Source organism: Phacochoerus africanus, chromosome 4, assembly GCF_016906955.1.
Source record: "Phacochoerus africanus isolate WHEZ1 chromosome 4, ROS_Pafr_v1, whole genome shotgun sequence".
NCBI classification, from domain to species: domain Eukaryota; kingdom Metazoa; phylum Chordata; class Mammalia; order Artiodactyla; family Suidae; genus Phacochoerus; species Phacochoerus africanus.
This window is the reverse complement of record NC_062547.1, coordinates 140,509,900-140,537,367: the sequence shown is the minus strand read 5'-3', so window position 1 is coordinate 140,537,367 and position 27,468 is coordinate 140,509,900. Positions and strand designations below refer to the sequence as shown.

Here is a 27,468-nt window from a genome sequence, read left to right as displayed (position 1 = left end):
TCGCAGATGCTGTGGCTGTGGCGTGGGCCAGCAACTGTACTTCCAATTCGACCCCTAGCCGGGGAACTTCCATATGCCGACGGTGCAGTCCTAAAAAGACAAAAAACAAACAAATAAGTAAAAGACCATTAAGTTTACCAAAAAAGGAGTTTCCACTGTAGTGCAATGGGATTGGCAGCCTCTCTGGAGAGCTGGCACACGGATTCAATTCCCGGCCCAGCACAGGGGGTTAAGGATCCAGCGTTGCCCCAGCTGTGGTGTAGGTTGCAACTGCAGCTGGAATCTGATCCCTGGCCTGAGAATTCCGAATGCCATGGGGCAGCCAAAAGAGGGGGAAAAAATCACTATAAAAGAGCAGGACAGAAGTCAGAGACTGAGAAAAGCAGCCTCAGAGCAGCATGATGGAGGGAAGTGCTCCAAGCAGACTAGAAAGAGATCCCCCTGGATTGTAGATGAAGATGAATGTGTAGGACCTGGAACAGGGGGGACCGAGGCCCTGCTCCTTGGCAGCACTAGAGGAGGGAATATGACCCTAAAGAAGACTGGCCCCATGATACTACTAGGAAACAGAACTCTAGGCTACAGGAGTCAGAGCCTCAGCAAAGATTTCTGTGAGTCAAAGATGAAGAGCAGACACTCAGGCCCTGGACCTGAAGGGACAGTGCAAATAATGGGACAGCACATGTCTCATCAATAACCAGCTACTCAAAGCCCCTTCCAACCTCTTGGCAAAACATAAGATCCTGGAACCATAATTCAAGCCTGAAGATGAAACATCAGTGAGGTTAAAATTCCCACCAGTTAGATGGGATAGGAGTATATAATTCGAGTTTACCTTCATTTAAGCTTATAAATAAATAAGTAAAGCTTATAAACACATGAATTTGCAAACCAAGAGTCATACCTGCTATAATTGCTACAGTGCAAGTGTGAAAAGATGTCACCTACATTAGAATGACTGTGGCGAGCAGACAAAGACATGCAAGTTATAGAGATTCTACGCAGGAATAAGGAACAGGACATCATCTGCCCAAATCGACAGAAAATCCCAGGACACAGTGAGAATGTGGAAAATTGCTCCTTGCCTCTGTCACTCTCTACCCTTAGGGACCCAAGTAAATGCTCCATGAGCTTGTCTTAGCATTCATAAATTATGATGAAATATAACTTTAAAAAGCTCTGTTTTCTCCCAAGGATTATGTTAATTTTTTTAATTTAAAAAAAAAGGATGAGATTTAGTCAATGAGTTTCCACTTGGTGTCAGATATGGTAGGTACCAGCAATGTCTACATGAATAAAATTCTGTTCTTGTCCTTAAGATGCCCACAGCTGCAATTCCCGTTGTGGCTCAGCAGGTTATGAACCCAACTAGTACCATGAAGATGCAAGTTTGATCCCCTGCTTTGCTCAGTGGGTTAAGGATCTGGAGTTGCCACAATCTGTGGTGTAGTCACAGATGTGGCTCAGATCTGCCATTGCTGTGGCCGTGGTGTAGGCTGGCAGCTGCAGTTCCGATTCAACCCCTAGCCTGGGAACTTCCATATGTGTGGCCCTAGAAAGAAAAAAAAAAAAAAAAGGTGGAAGTGGGGGCTCACAGTCTAGTGGGAAGGATTTTGGACATGCTGACAAATAATTAAACTCCCATGTGTAAGTCATAACAGATCTGTGGATAAATGATCTAGAAGCAGAGAGGATCAAGTGAAAAGCTCTGTCTCTGAAAGCCAGAGAAGGTGAGATTTAAGATGATTTTACAGGATAAGCAGGAGCTTAACAGTTGGATAAGAAATAGAAGAGCATGTCAGAAATATATACAAGGTGGCAAAATATATACAAGGCATGGAGGCATAAAGAAATAGTGGATATGGAGTTCTCACTGTGGCTCAATGGTAACGAACCCAACTAGTATCCACGAGGACACAGGTTCAGTCCCTGGCCTCGCTCAGTAGGTTAAGGATCTGACATTGCCATGAGCTGTGGTGTAAGTCGCAGATGCCACTAGGATCCTGCATTGCTGTGGCTGTGGTGTAGGCTGGCATCCGCAGCTCTGATTTGATCCCTAGCCTGGGTATTCCCATATGCCGCAGGTGCGGCCCTAAAAAGCAAAAAAGCAACAAAGTAATAGTGAGCTTGCAGTGGGAGAGGGGGAGAACCCACTCGGGGAGAAAGATGTTCTGCCTGGAAGTAGCCCCTACAATCTTTATTCAAGGCTACCCACCCACCTCAAAAGAACTTATGAGATACACTGAAGAGAAGTCACGTGTCATCTGGCATATGGCCCCGAGGTGGAGCCTACGCAAAAGGATAACTACCTACCCATGAGAACCTAATATCCTCAAGCAAAACTTCATTTTTCTCTATTTTTCTCTTTGAAGACTTCTCACCGAAAGCACTAGCATGTTTTCCTTTCTTAGGACAATCTCATCCAACCTCTTCTTCATCTACCAAATGATCAACTTTCAGATAAAACACTTCAGTATAAAATCCATATTCCATGAGTTCCTATCATGGCTCAGCAGCTTAAGAACCTGACTAGTATCCATGAGGATGAGGGTTTGATCCCTGGTCTCACTCAGTGGGCTAAGGATCTGGCGTTGCCATGAGCTGCGGTGTAAGTCACAGTCGTGGCTCAAATCCCACGTTGCTGTGGCTGTGGTGTAGCCTGGCAACTGTAGCACGGATTCAACCCCTAGCCTGGAAACTTCCACATGCTGCAGGTGCGGCCCTAAAAAATACATACATACATACACACATAAGTACATACAATCCATATTCCAGGAGTCTGGATAAAGCCGGTGGCTTAGTGGGGCACAACACACTGCATAGCTTGGAGCTTTCTGTCCCAGGGGTCATTCCTCTTTAGGCCCTTGTCCTTCACCATCATTGGCCCTGAAGAATCAGGCAGAGTAGAAGAGAGCTACGTTTGCCTACTATCCATGGGAACTTCAAGTAAAATATAGCACAAGAAAATACCCCTAATAATGTGCCTCAAGATTTACTGAAACATCTGAATCTCATTCTCCTCACACTAATGGTCTGGACTGCAAATACACAGACTACGTATTTTGTGATGTATTTCTGAGAGAATTCAGGGATCAGGAACGAAAAGATATTACTACTGATAGATTCTTTAAGGTTGAAGGGAGGGTCTTAGAACACTGACTCCAACTAAAAAAAGAAAGATAATTTAGTTTTGTGCTTCAAATAAAAAGTGCATTTGATTTTGAAAAACAACCATCCAGGTTCACATTTTTGTGTTTAACAACCACCTTGAAATTGGTCTGCCTTAGAGGACGGCATGATTCTGGGCTACCTTAACATGAATGATTTATGACATTCATGAACTTGGCAACTGCATCAGTTTTCCTAAAGCTGGCACCCAACACCACCTGCATGTTAAGTGAAGATTTATGATTTATAAAACTCACCTCATTATGCAGAGGTACATGAATTATCTTATATGTGCAGTCTATAACTCCCAAGACAGATAAGGAGGCAGCTATGTCACAAAATTTATGGCTCTCTCCTGCTAAAGCTGAAGTTTTAGAGAAAAACTAAAGAAATAACTGGCCCTTTGGAGAAAAATAGCTTTCGCTAACCATTACACCCCGCAATGATTAACCAGCTGTAGCCTAACACTAAATCTTACAGGAACAAAGAGGCTAATGGTGAAAGTCACTTTAATCACAGCATTGAACTTGTCTCTGTTTTGAACACTGCAGTAATAGACAGAACCTAAATGACTCTTTGGAAATATCACACACTCTGTCAGCTTCATTTTTCCCCAGTTTGGTGTCTGAGACCTCCTGCTGAGCAAGTGGCCCAGTCAGACCCACAGATAAAGACTTCAGAGAAGAGAATTCAATACCTTGGCATGCCCAGTGGCAGAGAATACCTTGGTGTGCCCAGTGCCAGAGAATTCAATACCTGTGTGTACCCTCACAGTGATGAAAAGCAAGCGCTGGTTTAGATTCTGAAATGCAGCAAATCTCTCTTCATACCCTGCAAAAAAACAGAAGCATAGAGGACTAAGTGGAATAAACTTATGAAGCTCAGGAAGAATAAGATTATACAGACAGCCATTAAAAATGACAAGCATTTGAGACCAGGTTGACAAGCAGATATTTTTAGAAAAGATAATGCTAAGTATAAAAGGAAGAATTGGCAAGCACACATGCCAACTAGAAAAACGCAAAGCATCAGAAAAAATGGTGTTTCCAGCCTAGAGATTTTCAGTATAAAGCTAAGTGGAAAACAATGAAATACTGAATAATTTATTTCCAAATATCCCTATCAAGCAAGAACCAGACACACATGCATGGTTGCTAACTGCCCTGAATGCAAGAAGCACCTGTCACTGTCTCCTCTGTGGAACCCACAAAAGTGGCCTCACACCAGTCAGAAGGGACACACTAAAAAATCCACAAATAACAAATGCTGGAGTGGGTGTGAAAAAAAAGGGAAACTTACTACACCTTTGGTGGGAATGTAAGTTGGTCCAGTCACTATGGAAAACAGTATGGAAGTTCCTCACAAAAACAGAGTTGCCATACGATCTATTAATCCCACTCCTGGCATATATCCAGACAAAACTATAATTCAAAAAGATAAATGCACCTCTATGTTCTTGGCAGCACTATTCACAACAGCCAAGACATGGAAAAAACCTGAGCATCCATTAACAAATGAATGGATAAAGAAAATGAGTATATGTATATGTACACACACACACACAAATGGAGTATTACTCAGCCATAAAAATGAAATAAGGCCATTTGCAGCAACATGGATGTAACTAGAGATAGCATACTAAGTGAAGTAAGTCAGAAAGAGAAAGACAAATATTACATGATATCACATACATGGAATCTCAAATATGATACAAAGGAACTTATCTAAGAAATAGAAATAGACTCATAGACATAGAGAACAGATTTGTGGTTGCCAAGGAAAGGGGGTGGGGGAAGTATGGATCAGGAGTTTGGAATTAGCAGATACAAAATATTATATACAGAATGAATAACAATAAGATCCTACTATATAGCACAGAGAAATATATTTAATATCTTGTGATAAACCATAATGGAAAAGTATATTTTAAAAAGAATATATAAACGTGTAACAATCACTTTCCTGTACAGCAGAAATTAGGACAACACTGTAAATCATCTGCATTGTTTTTAATCAACTATATATCAATTAAAAAAATTAAAAAGGTCAGGGAGTTCCTGCCGTGGTGCAGTGGCTTAAGAATCCGGCTGCAGCAGCTCAGTTTGCTGCAAAGTCTCGGGTTCCATCCCTGGCCTGGCACAGTGAGTTAAAGGATCCAGTTGCTGCAGCTGTGGCACAGGTCACAGCTGCAGCTCAGATTCAATCCCTGGCCTGGAACTTCCACATGCTGCGGGTGCAGCCATTAAAAACAAAGAAAGTTTAGGTTTTAAATGATATCTAACGACTTTTCTCTATTTCTAGAACCCAAGTTCAGGCTCAAGTCCTAGAATAGGGTTCCTTTTGTTATAACATTCTGATCAAGAATAAATTAGAATTCTGGCCTTTTAAGTGAAAAGGCTCCCACCTCCTCAAGAAAAGGAGTGCCTGTCGTGGCTCAGCGGTTAACAAACCCAACTAGCATCCATCAGGATGTGGGTTCTATCTTCAGTGGGTGAAGGATCTGGTGTTACCGTGAGCTGTGGTGTAGGTCACAGACACGGCCTAGATCTGGCATTGCTGTGGCTGTGGAGTTGGCCAACAGCTACAGCTCCGATGAGACCCCTAGCCTGGGAACCTCCATGTGCCTTGGGTGTGGCCCTAAAAAGACAAAAGGCAAAATAATAATAATAATAATAAAAAAAAATAGGTCTTCATAAAGAGCAAATCTCTGCTTTCATCAGTTCTATACCCTCCCCAAATAGGGACTTCATGCACAGCTCCTTCAACTTGTCCAACGGCCGTCTTCCAAATCTGAATGAAAATCTACGTAAGGTTAAGCGACTGACTTGTATCCTGTGCAATGAGACTGCACCATCACCAGAATGTAAATGTCCTGTCTAATCAAAGTGACATCTTATTTTGATTTATTGGTGCCTTACTTTTCCTTCAGGGTCATCCTCCGTTCCTCTTTTCTCCTATTAGGAGAGCAGGTTGGTGGGTTACCAGGCATTCAGTATAAAATGAAACCTGCTAATTGTTACCACCCCTGGGGACAGAGACACAACCTGACTTAATACTTCCTTATGCTTCACTGGCGAAAGTTCTGTTGAATCAGACTCGAGTGACGTGATGCCGTGTAATGTACTCCAATAAAGTATAGCTCATGCCCAAATGGAAAAGTGGGAACTGTCTCCTGAAATCTGCTCAAGTACATGAAAAATTCCAAGGAGAATAAAAATGACAAATCCTTGCAGTATGCCACATTTTTACTTCATGAAGATGGAAGGTGCCACAGAATGATATTCATCTTTGGAAAGACTGAAAAAAACCCATCATCTGAATCACTAGTTTGAAGAGATTACTTGAAAAATACGAACTTGGGGAGTTCCTGCTGTGGTGCAGTGGGTTAAAGGATCAGGAGTTGCTGCAGCTGCACCTCCGATTCAATCCCTGGGCCCAGAAATTCCATATGCTTTGTATGTGGCCATAAAATTAAAAAGTAAAATAAAATACAGTCAAATAACTAAAAATATAAACTTGATCTTATGAGTTATATTACAGATTGAACTTTATAGTTGTTCTGGAACCCAAACTACATTAATTTTTTTTTCTGTTTTATTCAAGGGCCTAAAATAGCTGCTGTTAATAATGGATTAAACTAGAATTCTAAAACTTACCTTCTGTATGTGTGGAGGTAAAATATCAGACCCAGTACCGTTATGAGGCAGCAGAGCCTCGTAGTTAGCAGCATAGGTTCTGGAGTCAGATAGTCTGGCTTCAAATCTGGCTTTGCCATTCAATTGCTATGTGACCCATGTAATATACGTGACCTCAGTTTTTGCATCTACAAAATGGGAATACCAAGAGTATTATTTCCTTGAGACTACTGCGAGAATTCCATTAGACAATGTATACAAAGCGTTTAGGACAGTGTGGCACTTAAATAAATATCGCACAACTATTTGTGATTACTATCTAATGACAATTCCTGTTAACGGCTAGGAATTAAAAACTTAAACATTGAAACTAGTTTCCTTTCTGCAAATATGCTAAAATAAAAATCATGTAAGTTAGAATATAATTTAAAATATAATGCTACGGGTGCAGCCCTAAAAAGCAAAAAATAAATAAATAAAATATAGTATACACAGGTATGGGACAGCCACTTGTTCTGTCTGGTAAACCTTTACTCATATGCAAATTACCAGCTCCTTTCACTTTCCAGTATGACAATGAAATGACAACAGAGAAATGAAACACAGTGCTGTGTTGTATGATGAAGACTGCTGTCACTTGGCCATGGATCTAACCTTCTACTCTTATTCATATGCACCCTATTTCTTTTTAGACTCAAACTCATTTCTACAAGCCTTCAGGCTGTAGGCCATGTTAATTCGCAAAGCAGTCCAAAAGCCTGTTCTTCACTCCAGCAGATAGATTCAGCCCCATACTCAGGGTCCTGCTTCAGACAATATAGAGAGCTACCACATCCCTCTTGTGGTCATCTTGAGTATTTACCAGGCTCTTGGTGAAATCACCAGGAATCTCAATCATCCATGTACTACTCCCAGAATCATCTTGTCAGACACTTTGCTAATACCATTTGATTCCAGAATTCTTTTTTTTTTTTTGTCTTTTCTAGGGCCTCACCCATGGCATATGGAGGTTCCCAGGCTAGAAGTCTAATCGGAGCTCCAGCTGCCGGCCTATGCCAGAGCCACAGCCATAGCAAGGCGGGATCCGAGCTGCATCCGCAACCCATACCACAGCTCCCGACAACCCCGGATCCTTCACCCACTGAGAAAGGCCAGGGATCGAACCCCCAACCTCATGGTTCCTAGTCAGATTCATTAACCACTGCGCCATGACAGGAACTCCCAGGATTCCAAAATTCGTTTTATTAACACTTGGCTTTTAAGTGTATGCAACAAGAAGAAAAAAAAGCAAATTCAGTTGAGAACCGAGGAAAGTGAGGAGAATGCTCTTATTCTAATATTCCACTTGCCTCCTCCCTCCTTCTATATGCAAAGTATATGAAGTTTGTTTTTTTGCCTTTTGTCTTTCTTTTTAGGGCCACACCCATGGCACATGGAGATACCAAGGCTAGGGGTCAAATCGGAGCTGTAGCTGCCAGCCTACGCCAGAGCCACAGCAACGCCAGATCCAAGACACATCTGCAACCTACACCACAGCTCACGGCCACACCGGATCCTCAACCCACTGAGTGAGGCCAGGAATCGAACCCACAACCTCATGGTTCCTAGTTGGATTTGTTTCCCCTGCGCCATGACAGGAACTCATGAAGTTTTCAATTACTATTTTGATTCTATGTTTAGTATTATTTATTTTTCATTCCTTTATGTTCTTTAGCATTAGCATATTGTTTCAGAATATAAATCTTAGATATAAATCTTTTAAAAATAGGAGTAATTAGCCTGTAATTCTGATGGCCTCCGGAAAGCCTACCTCTGAGGGAATTGAAGAAAACAAGAGAAATGAAAGTGTGGAGTAGACTAGAAAAGATAATATAATATTAGTTAATAAATAAGAATATGGGGGTGCTTTTTTTTTCTTTTTATCTTTTTAGGGCCACACCAGCAGCATATGGAGGTACCCAGGCTAGGGGTCTAATCAGAGGTACAACTGCCGGCCTACGCCACAGCCACAGCGACATCAGATCTGAGCTGTGTCTTCAACCTATACCACAGCCCATGGCAATGCCAGATCCTTAACCCACTGACCGAGGCCAGGGATTGAACCCGAAACCTCACAGTTTCTAATTGGATTCATTTCCCCTGTGCCACGACGGGAAGTCCAGAGGTTGCTTTTTTCAAGGATCTGTACAATCTACAATTAGTATTATATTTGACTTTTCTGTTTATTTTCTTTTTTTTTTCTTGCAGCATTGGAAGTTCCAGGGCCTGGGATGGAACCTGAGCCACAGCAGTGACCCAAGCTGCTGCAGTGACAGTGACATATCTTTAATTCACCGCACCACAAGAGAACTCTTCCGTTTATTTTTTTCTTCCTTTCTTTTCTCTTTCTTCCTTTTTTTAATGGCTGCATCCTCAGCATATGGGAGTTCCTGGGGCCAGGGACTGAATCTGAGCCACAGATGTGGAAACGCTGGATCCTTTAACCCACTGCAGGGCATCAAACCTGAACCTCTGAAGCGCCCCAAAGGCTCTTGCAGTCAGATTCTTAACACACCGCCCCAAAGCAGGAACTCCTCCTCTGCTTATTTTCTTACTCCCATTTCCCTCCCCCTCACAATGTAAACTCTTTAGTTCTCTTCTTTCTCTCCCAAATTTCCTCCACAATTCTTGACACAATGATGGTCACTTAATAGTGGACCATTTTTCTTTTGAAATTGGACTTTAAGGACAACTTAGTTCATTTACAAAATCAAGACATTCTAGGACGTACTTATTGAATCAACAAATTAATTCTTTTTCTTAAAAATCTGAAGGAGTTCCCATCATGGCTTAGAGGAAATGAATCCAATTAGTATCCATGAGGATGCAGGTTCGATCCCTGGCCTCACTTAGTAGGTTAAGGATCCAGCATTGCCGTGAGCTGTGGTGTGGGTCGCAGACGGACCTCGGAGCCTACCTGTGGCCATGGTGCAGGCCGGCAGCTACAGCTCAGATCTGACCCCTAGCCTGGGAACTTCCATATGCCACACCATTGACATCTTGTTACAGGACCACACCTTCTTTCAGGAGCAACATAGTTTAGATATTGGCTTGAGGAGCTGTTACTGGACACAAGTTCATGTCTCTGACGCACAGTGAGGCCAAAACAAACCAAAAGGTCAGAGCCGCTTCAGTGACAAGACCAGATCCTTAACTGCTAGGCCACCAGAGAATGCCGGGGCAGAAGTTTTTAATAGGCAAAATTTACAGTGCTTTTAGAATCTTCTGCTCAGCCTGAAGTTACCATCCTTCACCTGGAGTGTAGCGGGGAGGGGGCTTAGTTCCTAAAGAACTCAAGGATACTGTTACGTAGGTACTTTGAGAAAGCAGGAACCTGCCCCAAGGCTGCACTACTGTTTCTCTCTCTCTCTGCCCCGTCTAGGTGCCTGGGCTTGAACCCTAGCCACAGCAGTGACAACCCCTAGCCCTAAACCTCTAGGCCACCATGAAATACCCTATTGTTTGACTGCTCCTCCCATGTTTCTGCATCCCCTTCCTTCCCTGATTATCAACAGTGGCTTGAATTTGCCGTTTGGAACCCAGGAGACTGAATGAAGCCTATTTCCTACAAACAAGAAAGAGTTTTCTGCCCATGAGGGCCCTGCTCCATTTCAGCGCCTCAGTGGTGCCCAGCAAAGCCGGGTGGGTAAGATTCCGAGTTTACGAATTTATTCTCTCTCGGTGGTCTACACGATAATTCGGCTAATGCGTCCCAAACCTCTGTGTGAATCAAAGAATGATTTAGTAGTTCAAAACCCATGGTCGGAGTTCCCATCGTGGCTCAGTGGTTAACGAACCCGACTAGGAACCATGAGGTTGCGGGTTCGATCCCTGGCCTTGTTCAGTGGGTTAAGGATTCAGATTTGCCATGAGCTCTGATGTAGGTCGCAGACGCGGCTGGGATCCCACGTTGCTGTGGCTCTGGTGTAGGCCGGCAGCAACAGCTCCGATTGGACTCCTAGCCTGGGAACCTCCATATGCCGCGGGAGTGGCCCAAGAAAAGGCAAAAAGACCACACACACAAAAAAAAAACCCATGGCCCCTGCGGTAAAACACTGCAAGAATTTATCTAAGAACTCAATATGCAGGTGTATTTCAAGTTACTGGAATAACAACCGGCAGCCAAAAGATGGACAAAGAATAAAGTTGGGCAACAAAGGTTTTAAGCCCAAGGGTTACACTGAACGCCTGGGACAAAATGGCGCTGTCCATGAGGCGAAAAACGTCAACTCGAGCGGGGCGTTCATACTGGCCAGCTTCCCGGTGCAACGCGGCGGCCAAACTCACGTGAGCTGGAGCATCCTATGAATGCTGAAGTCAGACTCCACCCCCGTTTTCCGCCACTCCCTCCGCACAGGCGCTCCAGGCCCTTAGAGGGAGGCCAGTTGCGCAGGCGCAACAGAACCCTCCTCTCACGCAACTGACGCAAGGAGACTGTAATCTGTTCCTAATTTATCCCGTGTGACCTTGAGTCTTTCCTGCCACCGAGGACCGGGGTTGTCCAACGATCTGCCTTTTCCCTCTCTTAGCCTCCTTGTCTCTCGCTGATCCCAGATCTACCGCAGCCGGCACGGAAGGACACAGCTTCCCTAACCATCATGCTGCGAAGCGTTGTAGCCATAGGCCCTGATTCCGGAATCGGCGTTCAGGTATTCCCTGATCAGGCAGCGCAGGAGACGCCTCAGCGGAAGAGCGGGCTTTCGGGGGGCAGTGATCAACCCCCGCCCCCCACCCCACGTGGTTGGAGGTTTCCAGAAGCGCTGCACCCCCGCGCCGCGCAGCTCTCATCTTTCCGAGCACGTAGTTTGCAGTTTGTTCTTCCTACCATTTAGCAGCATGATAAGTGCCAGCCGAGCCGCAACAGCCCGTCTTGTTGGTGCTGCAGCCTCCCGGGGCCCCACTGCCGCTCGCCACCAGGTATGGAACTGCCGGGCCTTCCCCGTCGGGCTCACGGCCTGGGGACTCAGTGAGGCATGGCGCGGCCTCCGGGGTCAGAATCCTCCGGGAAAGATGAGGAGAGACTACAAATAACGGGCTTTTTTTCGGTAGTCAGGGCTGCCCGTTGAAAGCTTATTTCAGGATTTTGCCTTCCTGTCTCAGGTCCTGCTGAGTCACACCTCTTCTTTTTTTTAATTCCACGAAATAAAGAATTGTGGCCTTAATAACTTTTGAGACAGGATTAGACAGTTTTGGTGTTGAGGTTGAGGGACGTAGTTTATTGGGACGGAATCGTTATTTTGGCTTTGGTTTCCATCTATAAGTAGAAAGATAATTGTTCTCTGTAAGATACAGACCGTTCAAGGACTCCCCTCCTATGACGTAACGAAGGAAGAAAAAGTCCTTAAGCGGTAAATTAAAAATCAGTCTCATTTATTTTTGCTTAGAGACATTTGGTTAGTTAATTTCTCAGAACCCTTACCGTAGGACTGTTTTCCATTATTTCGGAAAAAAAGCTCAAATCAGGATAAGGCTATGGGGTGATTGTTTATTATCGTGTAAGACCAAAAATAGACGTTTTAGTGGAACAAGAATTGTCCGTTTTCACTTAGGTTGGGTAAAGGTGGTCCTGATTTGGGGCCTGGCAGATTTTTTTTTTCCCCCCTTAAACTGAGGGCAAGATTATTAATTCACGTTGTCTTAAACTAGTTGCTTGGAACTCAGGGGAAATGTCGGAGTAAGTTAAATACATATCTGCAACACACACTTAAGTGAGACTTGGGGAAAACACTGCTCCTAAAATTGAGTAATATTGAGTAGTATTTTGTACTGCGTTTTTGCTTTCCCACGGGATATTTGGTAATGTTTGGTGATAATTTTGTTTGTCACATCCTGAGTAGCCATGATGCTACTAAACTGTAGTTGTAAAGGCCCTGGATGCTGCTAGACATCCTATAGTACACAGAACATTCCAGATCCCAATAAAGATTTTGTTCAAAATCAGTAGTACCAAGATTGAGGGAGTCTTTGGTAATGTAATTCAAGACTTTATGTCTTTTTATTTTATATCTGACTTACTTGGTAAATTTATACTTTACTGAACTTGTTTTAGTGCTGTAATGTCTCAAACATGAAATACTTTATTATATCAGTATACCTTATACATGGTAGCCACTCAGTTAACAGAATGAAAGACTCAAGCTTTCATGTGTTTTTCAGAGAAATAATTAAAAACAGGTCTAAATTTTCATATGTAGTTGATGGCTCACACTTTTTTCTTTCTTTTTTTCTTTTTAAGGATGGCTGGAATGGCCTTAGTCATGAGGCTTTTAGAATTGTTTCAAGGCGGGACTATGCGTAAGTATAATTTCCTTTTTTTTTAAGGTTTTGTTTTTTGGGTTTTGTTTTTCGTTTTTTGGGTTTTGTTTTGTTTTTTTTTTGTCTTTTTAGGGCTGCTCTTGTGGTATATGGAGGTTCCCAGGCTAGGGGTCTAATCCGAGCTGTAGCCACCAGCCTACGCCAGAGCCATAGCAATGGGGGATCTGAGCCGTGTCTTTGAGCTACACCACAACTCATGGCAATGCCAGATCCTTACCCCCCTGAGCAAGGCCGGGGATTGAACCTGCAACCTCACGGTTCCTAGTCGGATTCGTTTCCGCTCTACCACATGGGAACTCAAATTATTAAGGTAACGTTAAGTGCCCGAACAATCGTTTCTAAATTTGTGATCAGCTATTCAAAACAGATATATTTATTTATTTACAGAGTAATGTATTTTACCACAGTAGCAAATTTTTTTAATGTATTTTTGCAATTGTTTTGGAGACCACTGTTAATAATAGCATTGTTTTAAATGTATTAATAGATCAGAAGCAATCAAGGGAGCAGTCGTTGGTATTGATTTGGGTACTACCAACTCTTGTGTGGCAGTTATGGAAGGTAAACAAGCAAAGGTGAGTAGGATTCAAAGCTCTGGATCGTATAGTGGTAGTTAGTAGCCAGGCCAGAATTCTGTGTTCTTTGACTTAGAAAAGGGAATTTTTTTTTTTTTTTCCTTCTTTGCCCCCCCGCCCCAGCAAAGGGAATTCCCAGGCCAGGGATCAGATCTGAGCTACACCACAGATGTGGCAACACCAGATCTTAACCCACTGTGCTGGGCAGAGGATCAAACCTGTGTCCCAGCACTGCAGAAATGCCACTAGTCCTCTTGTATCACTGCAGGAACTAAGACAAGGGACATTTCAAAAGCTGCTGTTAAAGTCCTGTTATTTTTAAGGCAGTTAAGCTAAGGCTAAAGGTGGAGGAAGAGTCCATGGCAAGTGGCTGGCACTCCAAATAACGTATGGGCGGCATTCTAAGTAAAGTGTGTCCTTTACTGTATCCTGTTACAGTAGAATGTTCCACGTGGTGGTATAGTTCTTTTGGAAGCTTCCTTTGTTCGTGAAGTCTTTATTCCCACTTGGTTCTTCTCAAAAGTATTTGCAACACTTGGATTTTTGAATTTGCAACACTTGGAATTTTGGCTGGTGGGTTTTGTTTGTTTGTTTTGCTTTTTAAGGCTGTACCTGTGGCATATAGGGAGTTCTCAGGCTAGGGGTCAAATTGGAGCTTCAGATGCTGGCCTAAACCACAGCCATGCCAGATCCAAGCCACATCTGTGACCTACACCACAGTTCATGGTAACACTGAATCGTTAAGCCACTGGGCGAGGCCAGGAATCGAACTTGCATCCTCATGATACTAGTTAGGTTTGTTACCAAGGAGCCACGATGGGAATTCCCAGCAGGTTTTTTTTTTTTTTTTTTTAAGGCCTGAAACGCGTATCCATCACAAAAAATTGTCACAAAAAATGTTAAAGTAGATTGAATTCTCAATGTGGAAGGGAAGGGTACTTTGTCCCAATATTGAGTATGAAAGATGTGTTTTAGGTTTTTATTTTTTTGCTTTTTAGGGCTGCACCCGAGGCACATGGAGGTTCCCAGGCTAGGGCAGTAGCTGCCGGCCTTCACCACAGCCACAGCAACGCCAGATCCAAGCCAAGTCTGCGACCTACGCCACAGCTCCATGGTAGCACCAGATCCTCAACCCAGGGATCGAACCCGAAACCTCATTCTTAGTTGGATTCGTTTCTGCTGAGCAACAACGGGAACTCCAAAAGATGTGTTTTATATTTATGCTATCTTTTGGGTTGTTCTTAGTTGTTAGTTGTTTAAGTTTCCAGTAGTAGTTGTTGACTACATTAGCATTCATCGAGCAGAAGAGTATGCCCGTTGGTACTGTTCTTGAGCATTTGTGTCTTAAATGATCGTTAGAAAGACTGGTGGTGACTGCAACCTTACTCTCTTACTCTCGGAGTTTTAGGTGCTGGAGAATGCTGAAGGTGCCAGAACCACCCCTTCAGTTGTGGCCTTTACAGCAGATGGTGAGCGACTTGTTGGCATGCCAGCCAAGCGACAAGCTGTCACCAACCCAAACAACACTTTCTATGCTACCAAGCGTCTCATAGGCCGGCGATATGATGACCCTGAAGTACAGAAAGACATGTGAGTAATTGCAAAAATTTATGTATTTGCAAAATGTATACAAGAGAATCTTAGCAGCAAGATCCCTGGGGGTAGGCCCTGCCCCTGCCAAAAAGGTATTTCCTTCAGAAAAATTACAATTCTGCCTTTAGAGATTGGGCCTTTGTGGTGTATAAAATGATATATGAAGACTTGGCTAGTCATTCCTGGACCATGTAAATTGGTGTTAAATACCTAAGGCAGATAATGACGTAAATTCCATCATGTGATCAGATAAGTTTTTAAGGTTCACCCATGTTGTGCAATGTATCAGTATTTATTCCTTTTTATGGCCAAATAATCATTGTTGGTGTGCATACTGCATTTTGTTTATCCGTTTGCTGATAGGCACTTGGGTTATAACCATTTTTTGACTGTTATGAGTAGTGCTACCATAAACATTTGTGTATAGGTTTCTGCGTAGGTGTATGTTTTTATTTCTCTTGGGTAGATACCTAGTAATGTAATTGTTGGGTTATATGGTATCTGTGTAATCACTTCCAAGAGTAGCTGCATAAATGTTTGATGTGAAGATTGTTCAGGTTTCATTAGTATGTTTTTACTTGTTAATTGCTTGCTGAGTGTTTTTTATTAATAAACGAATTTCTGAAGTTTTCATTTCTTGGCCATAGATCTCTTGGGGTGGAAGATGGGCTTTCATACTGTATGGCAAGCTATGGAAGGTTGTCCTGGCATGTTTCCTCAAATAATAATTCTCATATCTTTTAGTAAAAATGTTCCTTTTAAAATTGTCCGTGCTTCCAATGGCGATGCTTGGGTTGAAGCCCATGGAAAGCTCTATTCTCCGAGTCAGATTGGAGCATTTGTGTTGATGAAAATGAAAGAGACTGCAGGTGAGAAAGTTTAGTTCATGTCTGGGAAAGTTCAAAGAACCTCAGTGTCCTTTTGATGAGTCTGCAGTGACAAAATATCTAGGAATTGCAAAATTTTATTCTTTCCCTATGAATTGAATTTCTCTCCAAGTTTCCCTAGTGGTGGTTTCTTTTTTCCAGAAGGGAAACCAAAAGACAACATACTAAGTTTTTGTCTCTGTTAGGTAAGACTTAGAATTTCCCATTCAAGAAACTGGTAGCTGTTTTATTTATTTTTTTGCATTTTTTTAGGGTTCCACCTAAGGCATATGGAAGCTTCCAGGCTAGGAGTCAAATTGGTGGTGCAGCCACAGCAATGCCAGATGTGAGCTTTTTGAGTTTTTTTTTTGTTTTTTTTTTTAATTTAATATTTGGTTTACAGTGTTCTGTCAATTTCTGTCCTACAGCAGAGTGACCCAGTTAATGTACATACATACATTCTTTTTCTCATGTCTTTTTTTTTTGCTTTTTAGGGCTGCACTTTCAGCAAATGGAGTTTCCCGTGCTAGGGGTCAAATCGGAGCTACAGCTGCCAGCCTATGCTACAGGCATAGCCACACAGGATCTGAGCTGTGTCTGTGACCTACACCACAGCTCACGGCAATGCCAGATCCTTAACCCACTGAACAAGGCCAGGGGTCGAACCAGCAACCTCATGGTTCCTAGTCTGATTTGTTCCACTGAGCCAAAGTGGGAACTCCCTGTGTCATGTTGTATCACAAGCCACTGGGTATAGTTGCCTGTGCTGTAGAACAGGATACTAACATGTTAAAGGTGAGGTCTCAGGTTTTCTTTCCCTTTGTCTTCTTAGGGCCACACCTGCAGCATAGGGAGGTTCCCAGGTTAGGGGATCAAATCGGAGCTACAGCTGCTGGCCTGTGCTGCAGCCACAGCAACACAGGATCCGAGCCGCGTCTGCAACCTATACCACAGCTCCCTACAAAGCTGGATCCTTAACCCACTGAGCGAGGCCAGGGATTGAACCTGCATATTCATCCATGCTCATTACTGAGCCACAATAGGAACTCCCAAGATGTTGGGTTTTCAACCAGTGTCTTTAAAATTGGAGTTTTTCTACAAGATCTCTACTGATGGGTGCTGTTCATGACTCCCAAAAGAATGAGACAGGTTGTTAGGCTTCGTCGGTAATTGTTGCCTATTTCATCTTACAGAATCTCATGGCTGAATTTATTTCATTCTTTGATCTCTTCCAGAAAATTACTTGGGGCATACAGCAAAAAATGCTGTGATCACGGTCCCAGCTTATTTCAATGACTCTCAGAGACAGGTGAGTTTGATGAGCATTTTATTCAGGAAGTCAATGGTGCTTGGGACATTAAGAGTGGAAAATGTTTTTTTCTTTTTTTATAGGCCACTAAGGATGCTGGCCAGATATCTGGACTAAATGTGCTTCGGGTAATTAATGAGCCCACAGCTGCCGCTCTGGCCTATGGTTTAGACAAATCAGAAGATAAAATGTAAGTTTGTGCAGTAAATTCCATCTGGATTTTTAAGACTAAATTCATGGAACCTTGAAACTCATCTTAAATAATCATCTTGATTTCTTAGTGATTCAGTTTTATACTTATATTAAAAACATACTGCCTTGATCTTTTTCAAGGCTTTTATGGTTTGTGTGTTTTTTTGTTTTTTGTCTTTTTGCCTTTTTGGGGGCTGCTTCTGCAGCATATGGAGGTTCCTAGGCTAGGGGTTGAATCAGAGCCGTGGCTGCCGGCCTACACCACAGCCACAGCAACTCAGGATCCGAGCTGCGTCTGCAACCTACAGCACAGCTCATGGCAACGCCGGATCCTTAACCCACTGAGCAAGGCCAGGGATTGAACCCGCAACCTCGTGGTTCCTAGTCGGATTCGTTAACCACTGAGCCACGACGGGAACTCCTGTGGTTTGTGTTTTTAATTCATTTCAAGACTGTTATTTCTACTTTTTTGTCTTAGAATTCTTTTTTTTTTCCCTCGCTTCTCAAGTGCAGCATGTGGAAGTTCTCAGGCTAGGGGTCAAATCAGAACTGCATCTACCAACCTAAGCCACAGCAATGCAGGATCCGAGCCACATCTGCCACTACGTAACAGTTCACAACAATACTGGATTCTCAACCCACTGAGTGAGGCCAGGGATTGAACCCATGTCCTAATGGATACTAGTTGGTTTTGTAACCCACTGAGCCACAACAGGAAGTCCTAATTCCTTTTTTTTTTTTTTTTTTTAAAGTACTAGCTGTGGTCATTTTTTTCCTTCTTAGTATGAGTGTTGACAGCTTATGCATCCAGAAGTGGTCTTTGCTCTAAAAAATTGCTTTCAACTATATGTGTTTTGCATGTTATTAGGGCCACATTTTTTTTTTTCTTCTTTTCTTTTTAGGGCTGCACGTGGGGCATATGAAAGTTCCCAGGCTAGGGGTTGAATGGGAGCTACAGCTGCCAGTGTACACCACAGCAATGCAGGATCTCAGCCTCATCTGCAACCTACACCACAGCTCACGGTAACACCAGATCCTTAACCCACTGAGCGAGGCCTAGGCCAGGAATCAAACATGCATCCTTGGGTTTATTAATATTAACTGCTGAGCCACGAAGGGAACTCCCAGGGCTACCTCTTAAGACATGTCACTTTCATAATTCCACTGGTGTGTGGGGAATATCCAAGTTTATGTTCATTTGGTTACTGAAATTTATACCCTCTGATGGCTTTATTTCTGAAGGCCTTCTTTTTTCTTTCTAGCATTGCTGTATATGATTTAGGTGGTGGAACTTTTGATATTTCTATACTGGAAATTCAGAAAGGAGTATTTGAGGTGAAGTCGACCAATGGAGACACTTTCTTAGGTGGTGAAGACTTTGACCAGGCCTTGCTGCGTTACATTGTGAAGGAGTTCAAAAGAGAGGTCAGTTACGGGTGGGCATGTAGACATGGAAATAGTGAGAATTCCTTTGTTCAGGCTGGTCTTTGCTTTGTTTATGATTTTTTTAGCCTTAAAAGAACATTGAATAGATCACTAAGTTATGTTTCAGTTTCATGGGTGCTCTGAACTCTTGAGATTGGGAACAGCAATCAAAAGAATATAGCATCTGGTATACATTAGTACTGTGGCAATTTATATAAGGAACTTGAGCATCTTCAGATTTGGGTTATCTGAGGGGTTGATTTTTGGAACCAGTCCCTCACCGATACTGAAAGATGACTGTACGGGCTTCCTCCACTATCTGAATAGTTGAGCACTGCTGTGATAGCTTTGGTAAGCAAAAGATTTGGATACGCAAAATAAATGTACATGCCCCCACAGCCATTTACAGGCTGTGGTGACTTAATGCTCAAATGCTAAATGCAGTTCCTGAGAAGGAGTTCCTGCCTCTATAATAGTTCATTGCAAAGCAAATGTTAAACACTGCTTTTGCTTTTTGCATTCTTTTGTAAAAGTGAAAACCCTTTTTGGATTTCATTTGGCTATCAAGACAGTTTCTGTTACAGATCTTTCATAAAAGTGAAATGGTTGGTGTAAAGTGAACTTTGAAAAAGCAAGGGATACTTAATATTGGAAAGGAACTTGGGGAATCTTTTTGAGCTAGAATCCTACAGCTGGGAAGAACTGAGAACAGTTCGGCCCTCTCACTCCAGACACAGCTTTTTCAGAATAGGTCTTTTTCATCCAGATTTTTATGGTAATAAGTAGTTCATGCCCTATTTTGTCTTCCTTACCACTGCAACTTAAGTAATAATTGTCTTAACACTAATATATTATGTGTCTTCTCTTTGTAGACGGGGGTTGATTTGACTAAAGACAACATGGCCCTTCAGAGGGTTCGGGAAGCTGCTGAGAAAGCCAAGTGTGAACTCTCTTCATCTGTGCAGGTGAGACGTGGAGAAATTCCAGCATTCTTTCTTTTTTCTTCTTTCTTTCTCAGCTGATCCCAAGGCATATGGAAATTTTTAGGCCAGGGATTGAATCTGAGATGCAGCTGCAGCAATGCTGGATCCTTAACCAGCTGTACCACTGCCGGAAGTCCCAGATTCCCTAGCAGTCTTGATGGATCTTTTTAGCCTGAGTTTACTTGAATAGCATATTCTAATTGGCATAACAGTTTTCCAGTGGTAAAGGCGTTTCCATTAACAAAGGAGCATTATGTTTTTTACGAGTGAGCTGAAATTTGTTCAGATTTGCCAAATCAGAGTTTATGGAGACCTGAATGACACTGAACACACTTATTTGCTCTAAAGATACTGTATTTATTTATTTAAAGTTTTTTTTTTTTTTACTTTTGTACTTTTAGGGCTGCACCTGCAGCATATGGATGTTCCCAGGCTAGGGGTCTCTTCAGAGCTGTAGCCATCAGTCTACACCACAGCCACAGCAATGCCAGATCCGAGCTGCATCTGCGACCTACATCACATTTCACGGCAATGCCAGATCCTTAACCCAATGAGTGAGGCCAGGTATTGAACCTGCAACCTCATGGTTCCTAGTTGGATTCGTTTTTGCTGCGCCACCATGGGAACTCCCGAAGATAATGTTTTTAAAATCTAGACTTTGCATTGTGCTAAATTAGAATCACTGCCCTGGAAGTACTGGGAGACTCAGAACTGCTGTCTTCAGACATCTTACTGTGTAAGTCTCTCATTACTTAGACCACTGATCTAGAAAGTGAGCTATAAAACCTGGCTGAAGGCTTGGGTAAGTGCACGTTTTCCTCTGTGGGTTAACAGGTTTGCCCAGAATCTGTTGAAGGTATCAGCCCATATTGGTACAGTTTTGAGAGGCGAAGCTTTACTTCGCCTTATCCACTAGGAACAGAATAACAGAACGTGTTAGTTCTATATGTAAGCCACACAAGAAGATGGAAAGCAGGAAGTCTGACTCCAGATTCTCAGGCAGCAACAGGAAAGCAGAGCCTATGACTGTAGCAGTGTTAGCTGCTCTTGGTGGATGTGATAGCAGTGGTTGGTCATTGTAGTTTTCTTTAGCATTTTTGTTTTTTTTGTTTGTTTGTTTTTTGCCTTTTTGTTATTTCTTGGGCAGCTCCTGCAGCATATGGAGGTTCCCAGGCTGGGGGTCAAATCGGAGATGTAGCCCCCGGCCTATGCCAGAGCCACAGCAACGCGGGATCCAAGCCACGTCTGCAACCTACACCACAGCTCACGGCAACCCCGGATCGTTAACCCACTGAGCAAGGCCAGGGACCGAACCCGCAACCTCATGGTTCCTAGTCGGATTCGTTAACCACTGCGCCATGACGGGAACTCCTGTTTTATTTTATTTATTTATTATTTTTTTTAAGGGCCTCACCCTCAGCATATGGAGGTTCCCAGGTTAGGGTTCTAATCTGAGCTACAGCCACTGGCCACATCCACAGCCACATCAGATCCAAGCCATGTCTGCGACCTACACCACAGCTCACGGCAACGCTGAGTCCTCAACCCACTCAGTGAGGCCAGGGATCGAACCCCCAACCTCATGGTTCCCAGTCAGATTTGTCTCTGTTGCGCCATGACAGGATCTCCTATAGTTGGATTTTAATTGAAGTAATAAAGGAACTTCACTGCAGTTCTCTGCTTCCTTTGTAGACTGACATTAACTTGCCATACCTTACAATGGATGCTTCTGGACCCAAGCATTTGAATATGAAACTAACCCGGGCTCAGTTTGAGGGGATTGTTACTGATCTAATCAAAAGGACCATCGCCCCATGCCAGAAAGCCATGCAGGATGCAGAAGTCAGCAAGAGTGACATAGGCGAAGTGATTCTTGTTGGTGGAATGACAAGGATGCCCAAGGTATGAACCCATAGAATTCTTGGCATCGGAGAATAGAAGGGGGCCTACACAATTTCTTAGGACACTATTGTGTAGGGGCATGAATTTATGCCCTCACTAAAGAGTTCTTAAAGGGTATTTTTTTGAAATGATTAAGAAGGGGAGAATGTCTTTGGGGGTGGTAGCAGGGAGGATCCTGAACTTCAGTTTTGCAGAATTTTTAGGAAATGAGGTCCGAGACAGCTTGACGTCTTGATACTAACTATCCTCTAGGGCAACTCTGGACATGTTTTGTAGCATAGTATTTGGGCTTTCTAGTCGCATCCCTTCAACAGAGGTATGTGCAGTGATGTATTTTGTCAACACATCATTCTGAAAAGACAGGTGTGTGGAAAACAAAGGACTGAGCACAGAACCTGTTGAAGGTGTAATTTTGCTTTATAGCTGGAATGGAATGATTTTGCACCTTGAATTTCATAATTTTTCCTTTGAAGCATTTATGCTTAGGAAAATAATGCATATAATAAGTCTAGATTTAAAAAGAGGTATGTTATCTTTTTGTAAACAAATTGTCCCAAATGGTCTTCAAATAGCAGGAGGGGAAAACATGTTAGCATCAGTGTTGCATTACTGAATTACTACTGCTAAAATATTTAAGTCTCTTTGCCTTGTGCCTCCCATTTCTACTTTAGTGTGTTGTTTGGGAAACCAGATAACAGAATTTAGGCAAATTGTTCCCCAGTTTAAAAGGGTTATGAATAAGATAAAGTATATATGCTACCTACTTGATACACTTATCTCATCAGTAAGAACTCAGCTACAAAGTAGTAATTTGAGTAAATGTTCTTGGATCAAAAGCAGCCTGTCATGAGATTCGATGAGGTCTTGGGACACAAGTGCTCTTTCCCATTCTCAGGCAGCTGCCCTGAGTAGGAGTGACAAGACTCTTTTTTCTTGGTACTCAGGTTCAGCAGACTGTGCAGGATCTCTTCGGCCGAGCCCCAAGTAAAGCTGTTAATCCTGATGAGGCTGTGGCCATTGGAGCTGCCATTCAGGGAGGTGTGTTGGCTGGTGATGTCACAGATGTGCTGCTCCTGGATGTCACTCCCTTGTCTCTGGGTATTGAGACTCTGGGAGGTGTCTTCACGAAGCTTATCAACAGGAACACCACCATTCCAACCAAGAAGAGCCAGGTAAAAGCTGTCCCTCCCCACCTTGTCATAGAGATGCTAGGCTTTATGAGGGCTGTGATTGCAGCCATTTTTGTGAGCTTTTCCTACAAAACTTCCCTTTTTGTCTTGCAGTCCATACTTGTTGATTGTGGGTAGGTGGGTGGTAAGAATCTTGTCTTTGTTTCCTCTTGCTCCTGGAAAAGTTTTTTTTACCTGCTGGCTGATTATAGGGAAATAATCACATCTCTCCACAGGGTTACAATAATTTGCCAGAAGGAGCCTCATCATTTGAGACCAGATTCCTTTGCTCTTTTTCTCCTCAAAAAGTAGTAAAACAAAACAAAACAAAACAAAACACAGCCTGTCCAAGACTAGTGCTTGTCTTCCTCTTTTGAATGATAGGGGTTCTGAAATACCAAACTGGGGTTATTTGGACAATAGCTTGGTCTCAGATTAAGAATTAAGTGACTTTGCCGATTCTTACATTTTTCTGAAAGAACTGTGGCTGTTGCTATGTTTGCAGTGCTGTATTGCCAGCACATCAGTCTAAAGAAACCTGTGTGGTGATCTCCTCTGACCTGAGCACAAAATGGCCTTTTTCTGACCCATTTCCCTGGATGAGCATGTTTCAGCTTCTCACTTTTTACAGCTCTTGCTTTTGAGGCCTTCTTTGCTAATACTGCATCTTTGTACAATGCATTTGCTTAGCTGAAACAATAGCTATTGTATGCCCTTTTGCTGTGTCAGTCCTACTCCCTGTTCTCTGTAAAGCATAAGCCTTTGTTCCAAACATAGTTTACATTAGGAATCTTCCAGTGTTGGGAGGTGAATTTCTTCCTTTGGACCGCACTTTGTTGTGTTTTTTTTTGTCTTTTTTTTTGCTATTTCTTGGGCCGCTCCCGAGGCATATGGAGGTTCCCAGGCTAGGGGTCAAATTGAAGCCATAGCCACCGGCCTACACCAGAGCCACAGCAACACCCGATCCGAGCCTCGTCTGCAACCTACACCACAGCTCACGGCAACACCGGATCGTTAAGCTACTGAGCAAGGGCAGGGACCGAACCCGCAACCTCATGGTTCCTAGTCGGATTCGTTAACCACTGCGCCACGACGGGAACTCCTGGACCGCACTTTGTAAGGGGGAGTCGTTTAATCAGGTTGCCAACCCAGAAAGTTTCCTTCTCCCTAGGTGTTTTCTACAGCTGCTGATGGACAGACTCAAGTGGAGATTAAAGTATGTCAGGGTGAGAGAGAAATGGCTGGAGACAACAAGCTTCTTGGACAGTTTACTTTGGTAGGTATTGGGAATCCTGAATATCATTCTCATTCTTTTATGATAAAGTTAGACAATTCTAACCCCTAATATTACCATAAACCGCTGGCAGACACAGACATAAATAGTCTTTGTTATTGTTAAACTAGTACTTAGATGAATTCTGCAACCAAATAGTCCTGGCTTTTAGTTTTTACCTGAAAGCCTTGCTTGTTTCTTGTGCCTTAGGAACAAAATCAAGTTTGTAAGAGCCGAGGAAATGTTCCTAAACCGTGCTGATTGCTTTTTAGTGAGATGAGCAGTTGCGGAGAGGTTTGCTCTTGTTCCCTGTTCGCAGGTACCTCTGGCCACTATGGTTACCTGCTATAGGGAACGTCACTGGTATGAGTGCTGTGGATTTCAGGCAGCAATGCCACTACTGCCCTCACTTACAGCCTTGTGTTTTTGGACATTTAAAGTGAAGGTTTCACTTGTTCCTACCAGAAACCAAGTAACTTGTTCCCCAGAAGACTGTAGGTTTTTGAAATAAAGCTTTAGGCCCCTTTGCAAGAGGAGCTTACTCTGATATTTATTCTAGATTGGAATTCCCCCAGCCCCTCGTGGAGTCCCTCAGATTGAAGTTACATTCGACATTGACGCCAATGGGATTGTACATGTTTCTGCCAAAGATAAGGGTACAGGACGAGAGCAGCAGAGTAAGTGTTCTTTTTTTAATCAGACTAAGAGTGAGGTGAGGGACTTTGGAGTTCCTCCCTTTTGGGGAGTATACCCTCTAGATTGTGCATGTATCACTTCTCCAGCCTCCAGGTAAAATAATGAGTCCTCTCTGACCCCTCTCTCCTCTCCTTGGTTTCCTTCTCATTATAGGACAGTACAATATTCTTCCTCTTCGTAATTCACATCAAGATTGGCTGCTCTTGGAGTTCCCATCAGGGCTCAGTGGTTAATGAACCTGACTAGGAACCATGAGGTTGCGGGGTCAATCCCTGGCCTCGCTCAGTGGGTTAAGGATCTGGCGTTGCCATGAGCTATGGTGTAGGTCGCAGATGCGGCCCGGATCCTGAGTTGGCTGTGGCTGTGGTGTAGGCTGGTGGCTACAGCTCCAATTTGACCCCTAGCCTGGGAACCTCCATATGCCGAGGGTCTGGCCCTATAAAGGCAAAAAGACAAAAAAAAAAAAAAAAGATTGGCTGCTCCAAGCAGGGGGATTCTTCTTTAATATAGTAAAAGAAGCATAAAATTTTAACTGGGAAATAATGTCTTCTTTTCACTATAGTTGTGATCCAGTCTTCTGGTGGGCTAAGCAAAGATGATATTGAAAATATGGTTAAAAATGCAGAGAAGTATGCTGAGGAAGACCGCCGCAAGAAGGTGATTACGTTGCACATGACTTAGATAATTTGTTCTCAGTCTTCCATATCAAAGTTTTCATGTCACAGAATCCAGCTACAATCTCTTCAAGATCTCTGAGACCACAGTTTCTGCCTCTTACTATTTATACTCTTAACTGCAGCAGTCAGCATGTCGTCTTGCTTATTAGGTGAGGATGCTCTGCCAATTTGGTTGATTAAGCCAGGTTTAATTTCTCTTAGGAACGAGTCGAAGCAGTAAATATGGCTGAAGGAATTATTCATGACACAGAATCTAAGATGGAAGAATTCAAGGACCAATTGCCTGCTGATGAGGTAAGCCCTCTTTTAAAATAGCTCAAGAAGTTGGGAGACAGCCACCAATGTCAGCAAGGGTCGATTTTTGGCAAGAGTCCTGATAGAAATTTAGGGGTTTTTTAAAAATGTGTCTAAACCTTCTGCCATGTATGGGCTAAGAAACCCAGAAAAACTGAGTGTTTGGCTTTGTTTTGTTTTGAAGTGCAACAAGCTAAAAGAAGAGATTTCCAAAATGAGGGAGCTCCTCTCTAGAAAAGACAGTGAAACAGGAGAAAATATAAGGCAGGCAGCATCTTCCCTTCAGCAAGCATCATTGAAGCTCTTCGAAATGGCATACAAAAAGGTACAAGAGTGTTTGTAGTATTTGGTGCCTACCTTGCTGTAACTGCTCTTGATTGTCACTGACAGTGTCTACACGGCTATTTGTAGAACTGGGAGTATTAGGGTTGGAAATACCCTTCCTGTCTTCTTGACTACTTTGGGAGGGAGGGTGAGGTCAAAGGGAAGGAATCGCTGAGATTGCCATTAGTGTACAGGGAAGGGACAGAGAATGGAACAGCCAGAATATATGGTGCCTTCCATTTTTCCTTTCGCTGACTCAGCCCTGACATTTAACAAGTGACTCAAATGTTTTCTTATAGATGGCATCTGAGCGAGAAGGCTCTGGAAGTTCTGGCTCTGGAGAGCAAAAGGAAGATCAAAAGGAAGAGAAACAGTAACAGCAATAAACTTTGAAAGTGAAAGGACAACATATATGATGCTTGGGAGTGAAGATTTCCTGAGCAGAAATGAGCAAACTTCAGTCTTCTTACTGTGTTTTTGCAGTATTCTATATATAATTTCCTTAATATGTAAATTTAGTGACCATTAGCTAATGATCATTTAATGAGTGATAACTCCACCAGTACAAAATTCTGTCCCTAGCCTGTCGTCATTTTTCAGCTGCACGTAAATGGGGGGAAGATGGTTTATTGATCATTCTGAAGATTCAACATTTTTTCAAAGGGTGAAACCATTTCACACACAGTGAAGGCAGTCAGGCGTAGATTTGGAATGAGACCATAAGCAAATGGGATCCTCCTAGTTACCTGAGTATCGCTGTACCTGTGTATGTGTATCTGGGGTTCTTCAGTGGAGGCCCTGCAAGGCAAGCCAGCTGTGCCATGTTGGGGAAGTAGGGCAGGGGAAGCTAGATACTGGAGGTCTAAGTAGCTATTTATGGTTAGGTTCAGCTTTGAAAACAAGTCTCCCAAACTTTCCTAAGGCATACTTTTCTAGCTACCCTGTGGCCTGTGTCTGGCACCTCTGTCCTTGATGATTGTTCTTTTGGATCCATTCAGGATTTTTAATAAAGAGGAAAAGCATCTTGGTCTCA

The 27,468-nt window shown here is 43.0% G+C and overlaps 1 protein-coding gene and 1 non-coding gene across 2 annotated transcripts; both read left to right on the top strand.

The window, feature by feature from the left end:
• Positions 1 to 11,574: 11,574 nt before the first annotated feature.
• HSPA9 (heat shock protein family A (Hsp70) member 9) lies at positions 11,575 to 27,468 on the top strand. Its single transcript, XM_047778740.1, has 17 exons — positions 11,575 to 11,759; positions 13,078 to 13,136; positions 13,645 to 13,732; positions 15,141 to 15,322; positions 16,070 to 16,194; positions 17,427 to 17,500; positions 17,584 to 17,690; positions 18,955 to 19,117; positions 19,990 to 20,082; positions 21,793 to 22,002; positions 22,947 to 23,174; positions 24,343 to 24,447; positions 25,004 to 25,121; positions 25,703 to 25,797; positions 26,019 to 26,111; positions 26,296 to 26,436; positions 26,735 to 27,468. Exons 1-17 carry the CDS (start codon positions 11,679 to 11,681, stop codon positions 26,810 to 26,812), a joined length of 2,040 nt encoding a protein of 679 aa, XP_047634696.1. The 5' UTR covers positions 11,575 to 11,678; the 3' UTR covers positions 26,813 to 27,468.
• LOC125126580 (small nucleolar RNA SNORD63) lies at positions 22,323 to 22,393 on the top strand. Its single transcript, XR_007134688.1, has one exon. It is a non-coding gene; the product is annotated as a small nucleolar RNA SNORD63 (small nucleolar RNA).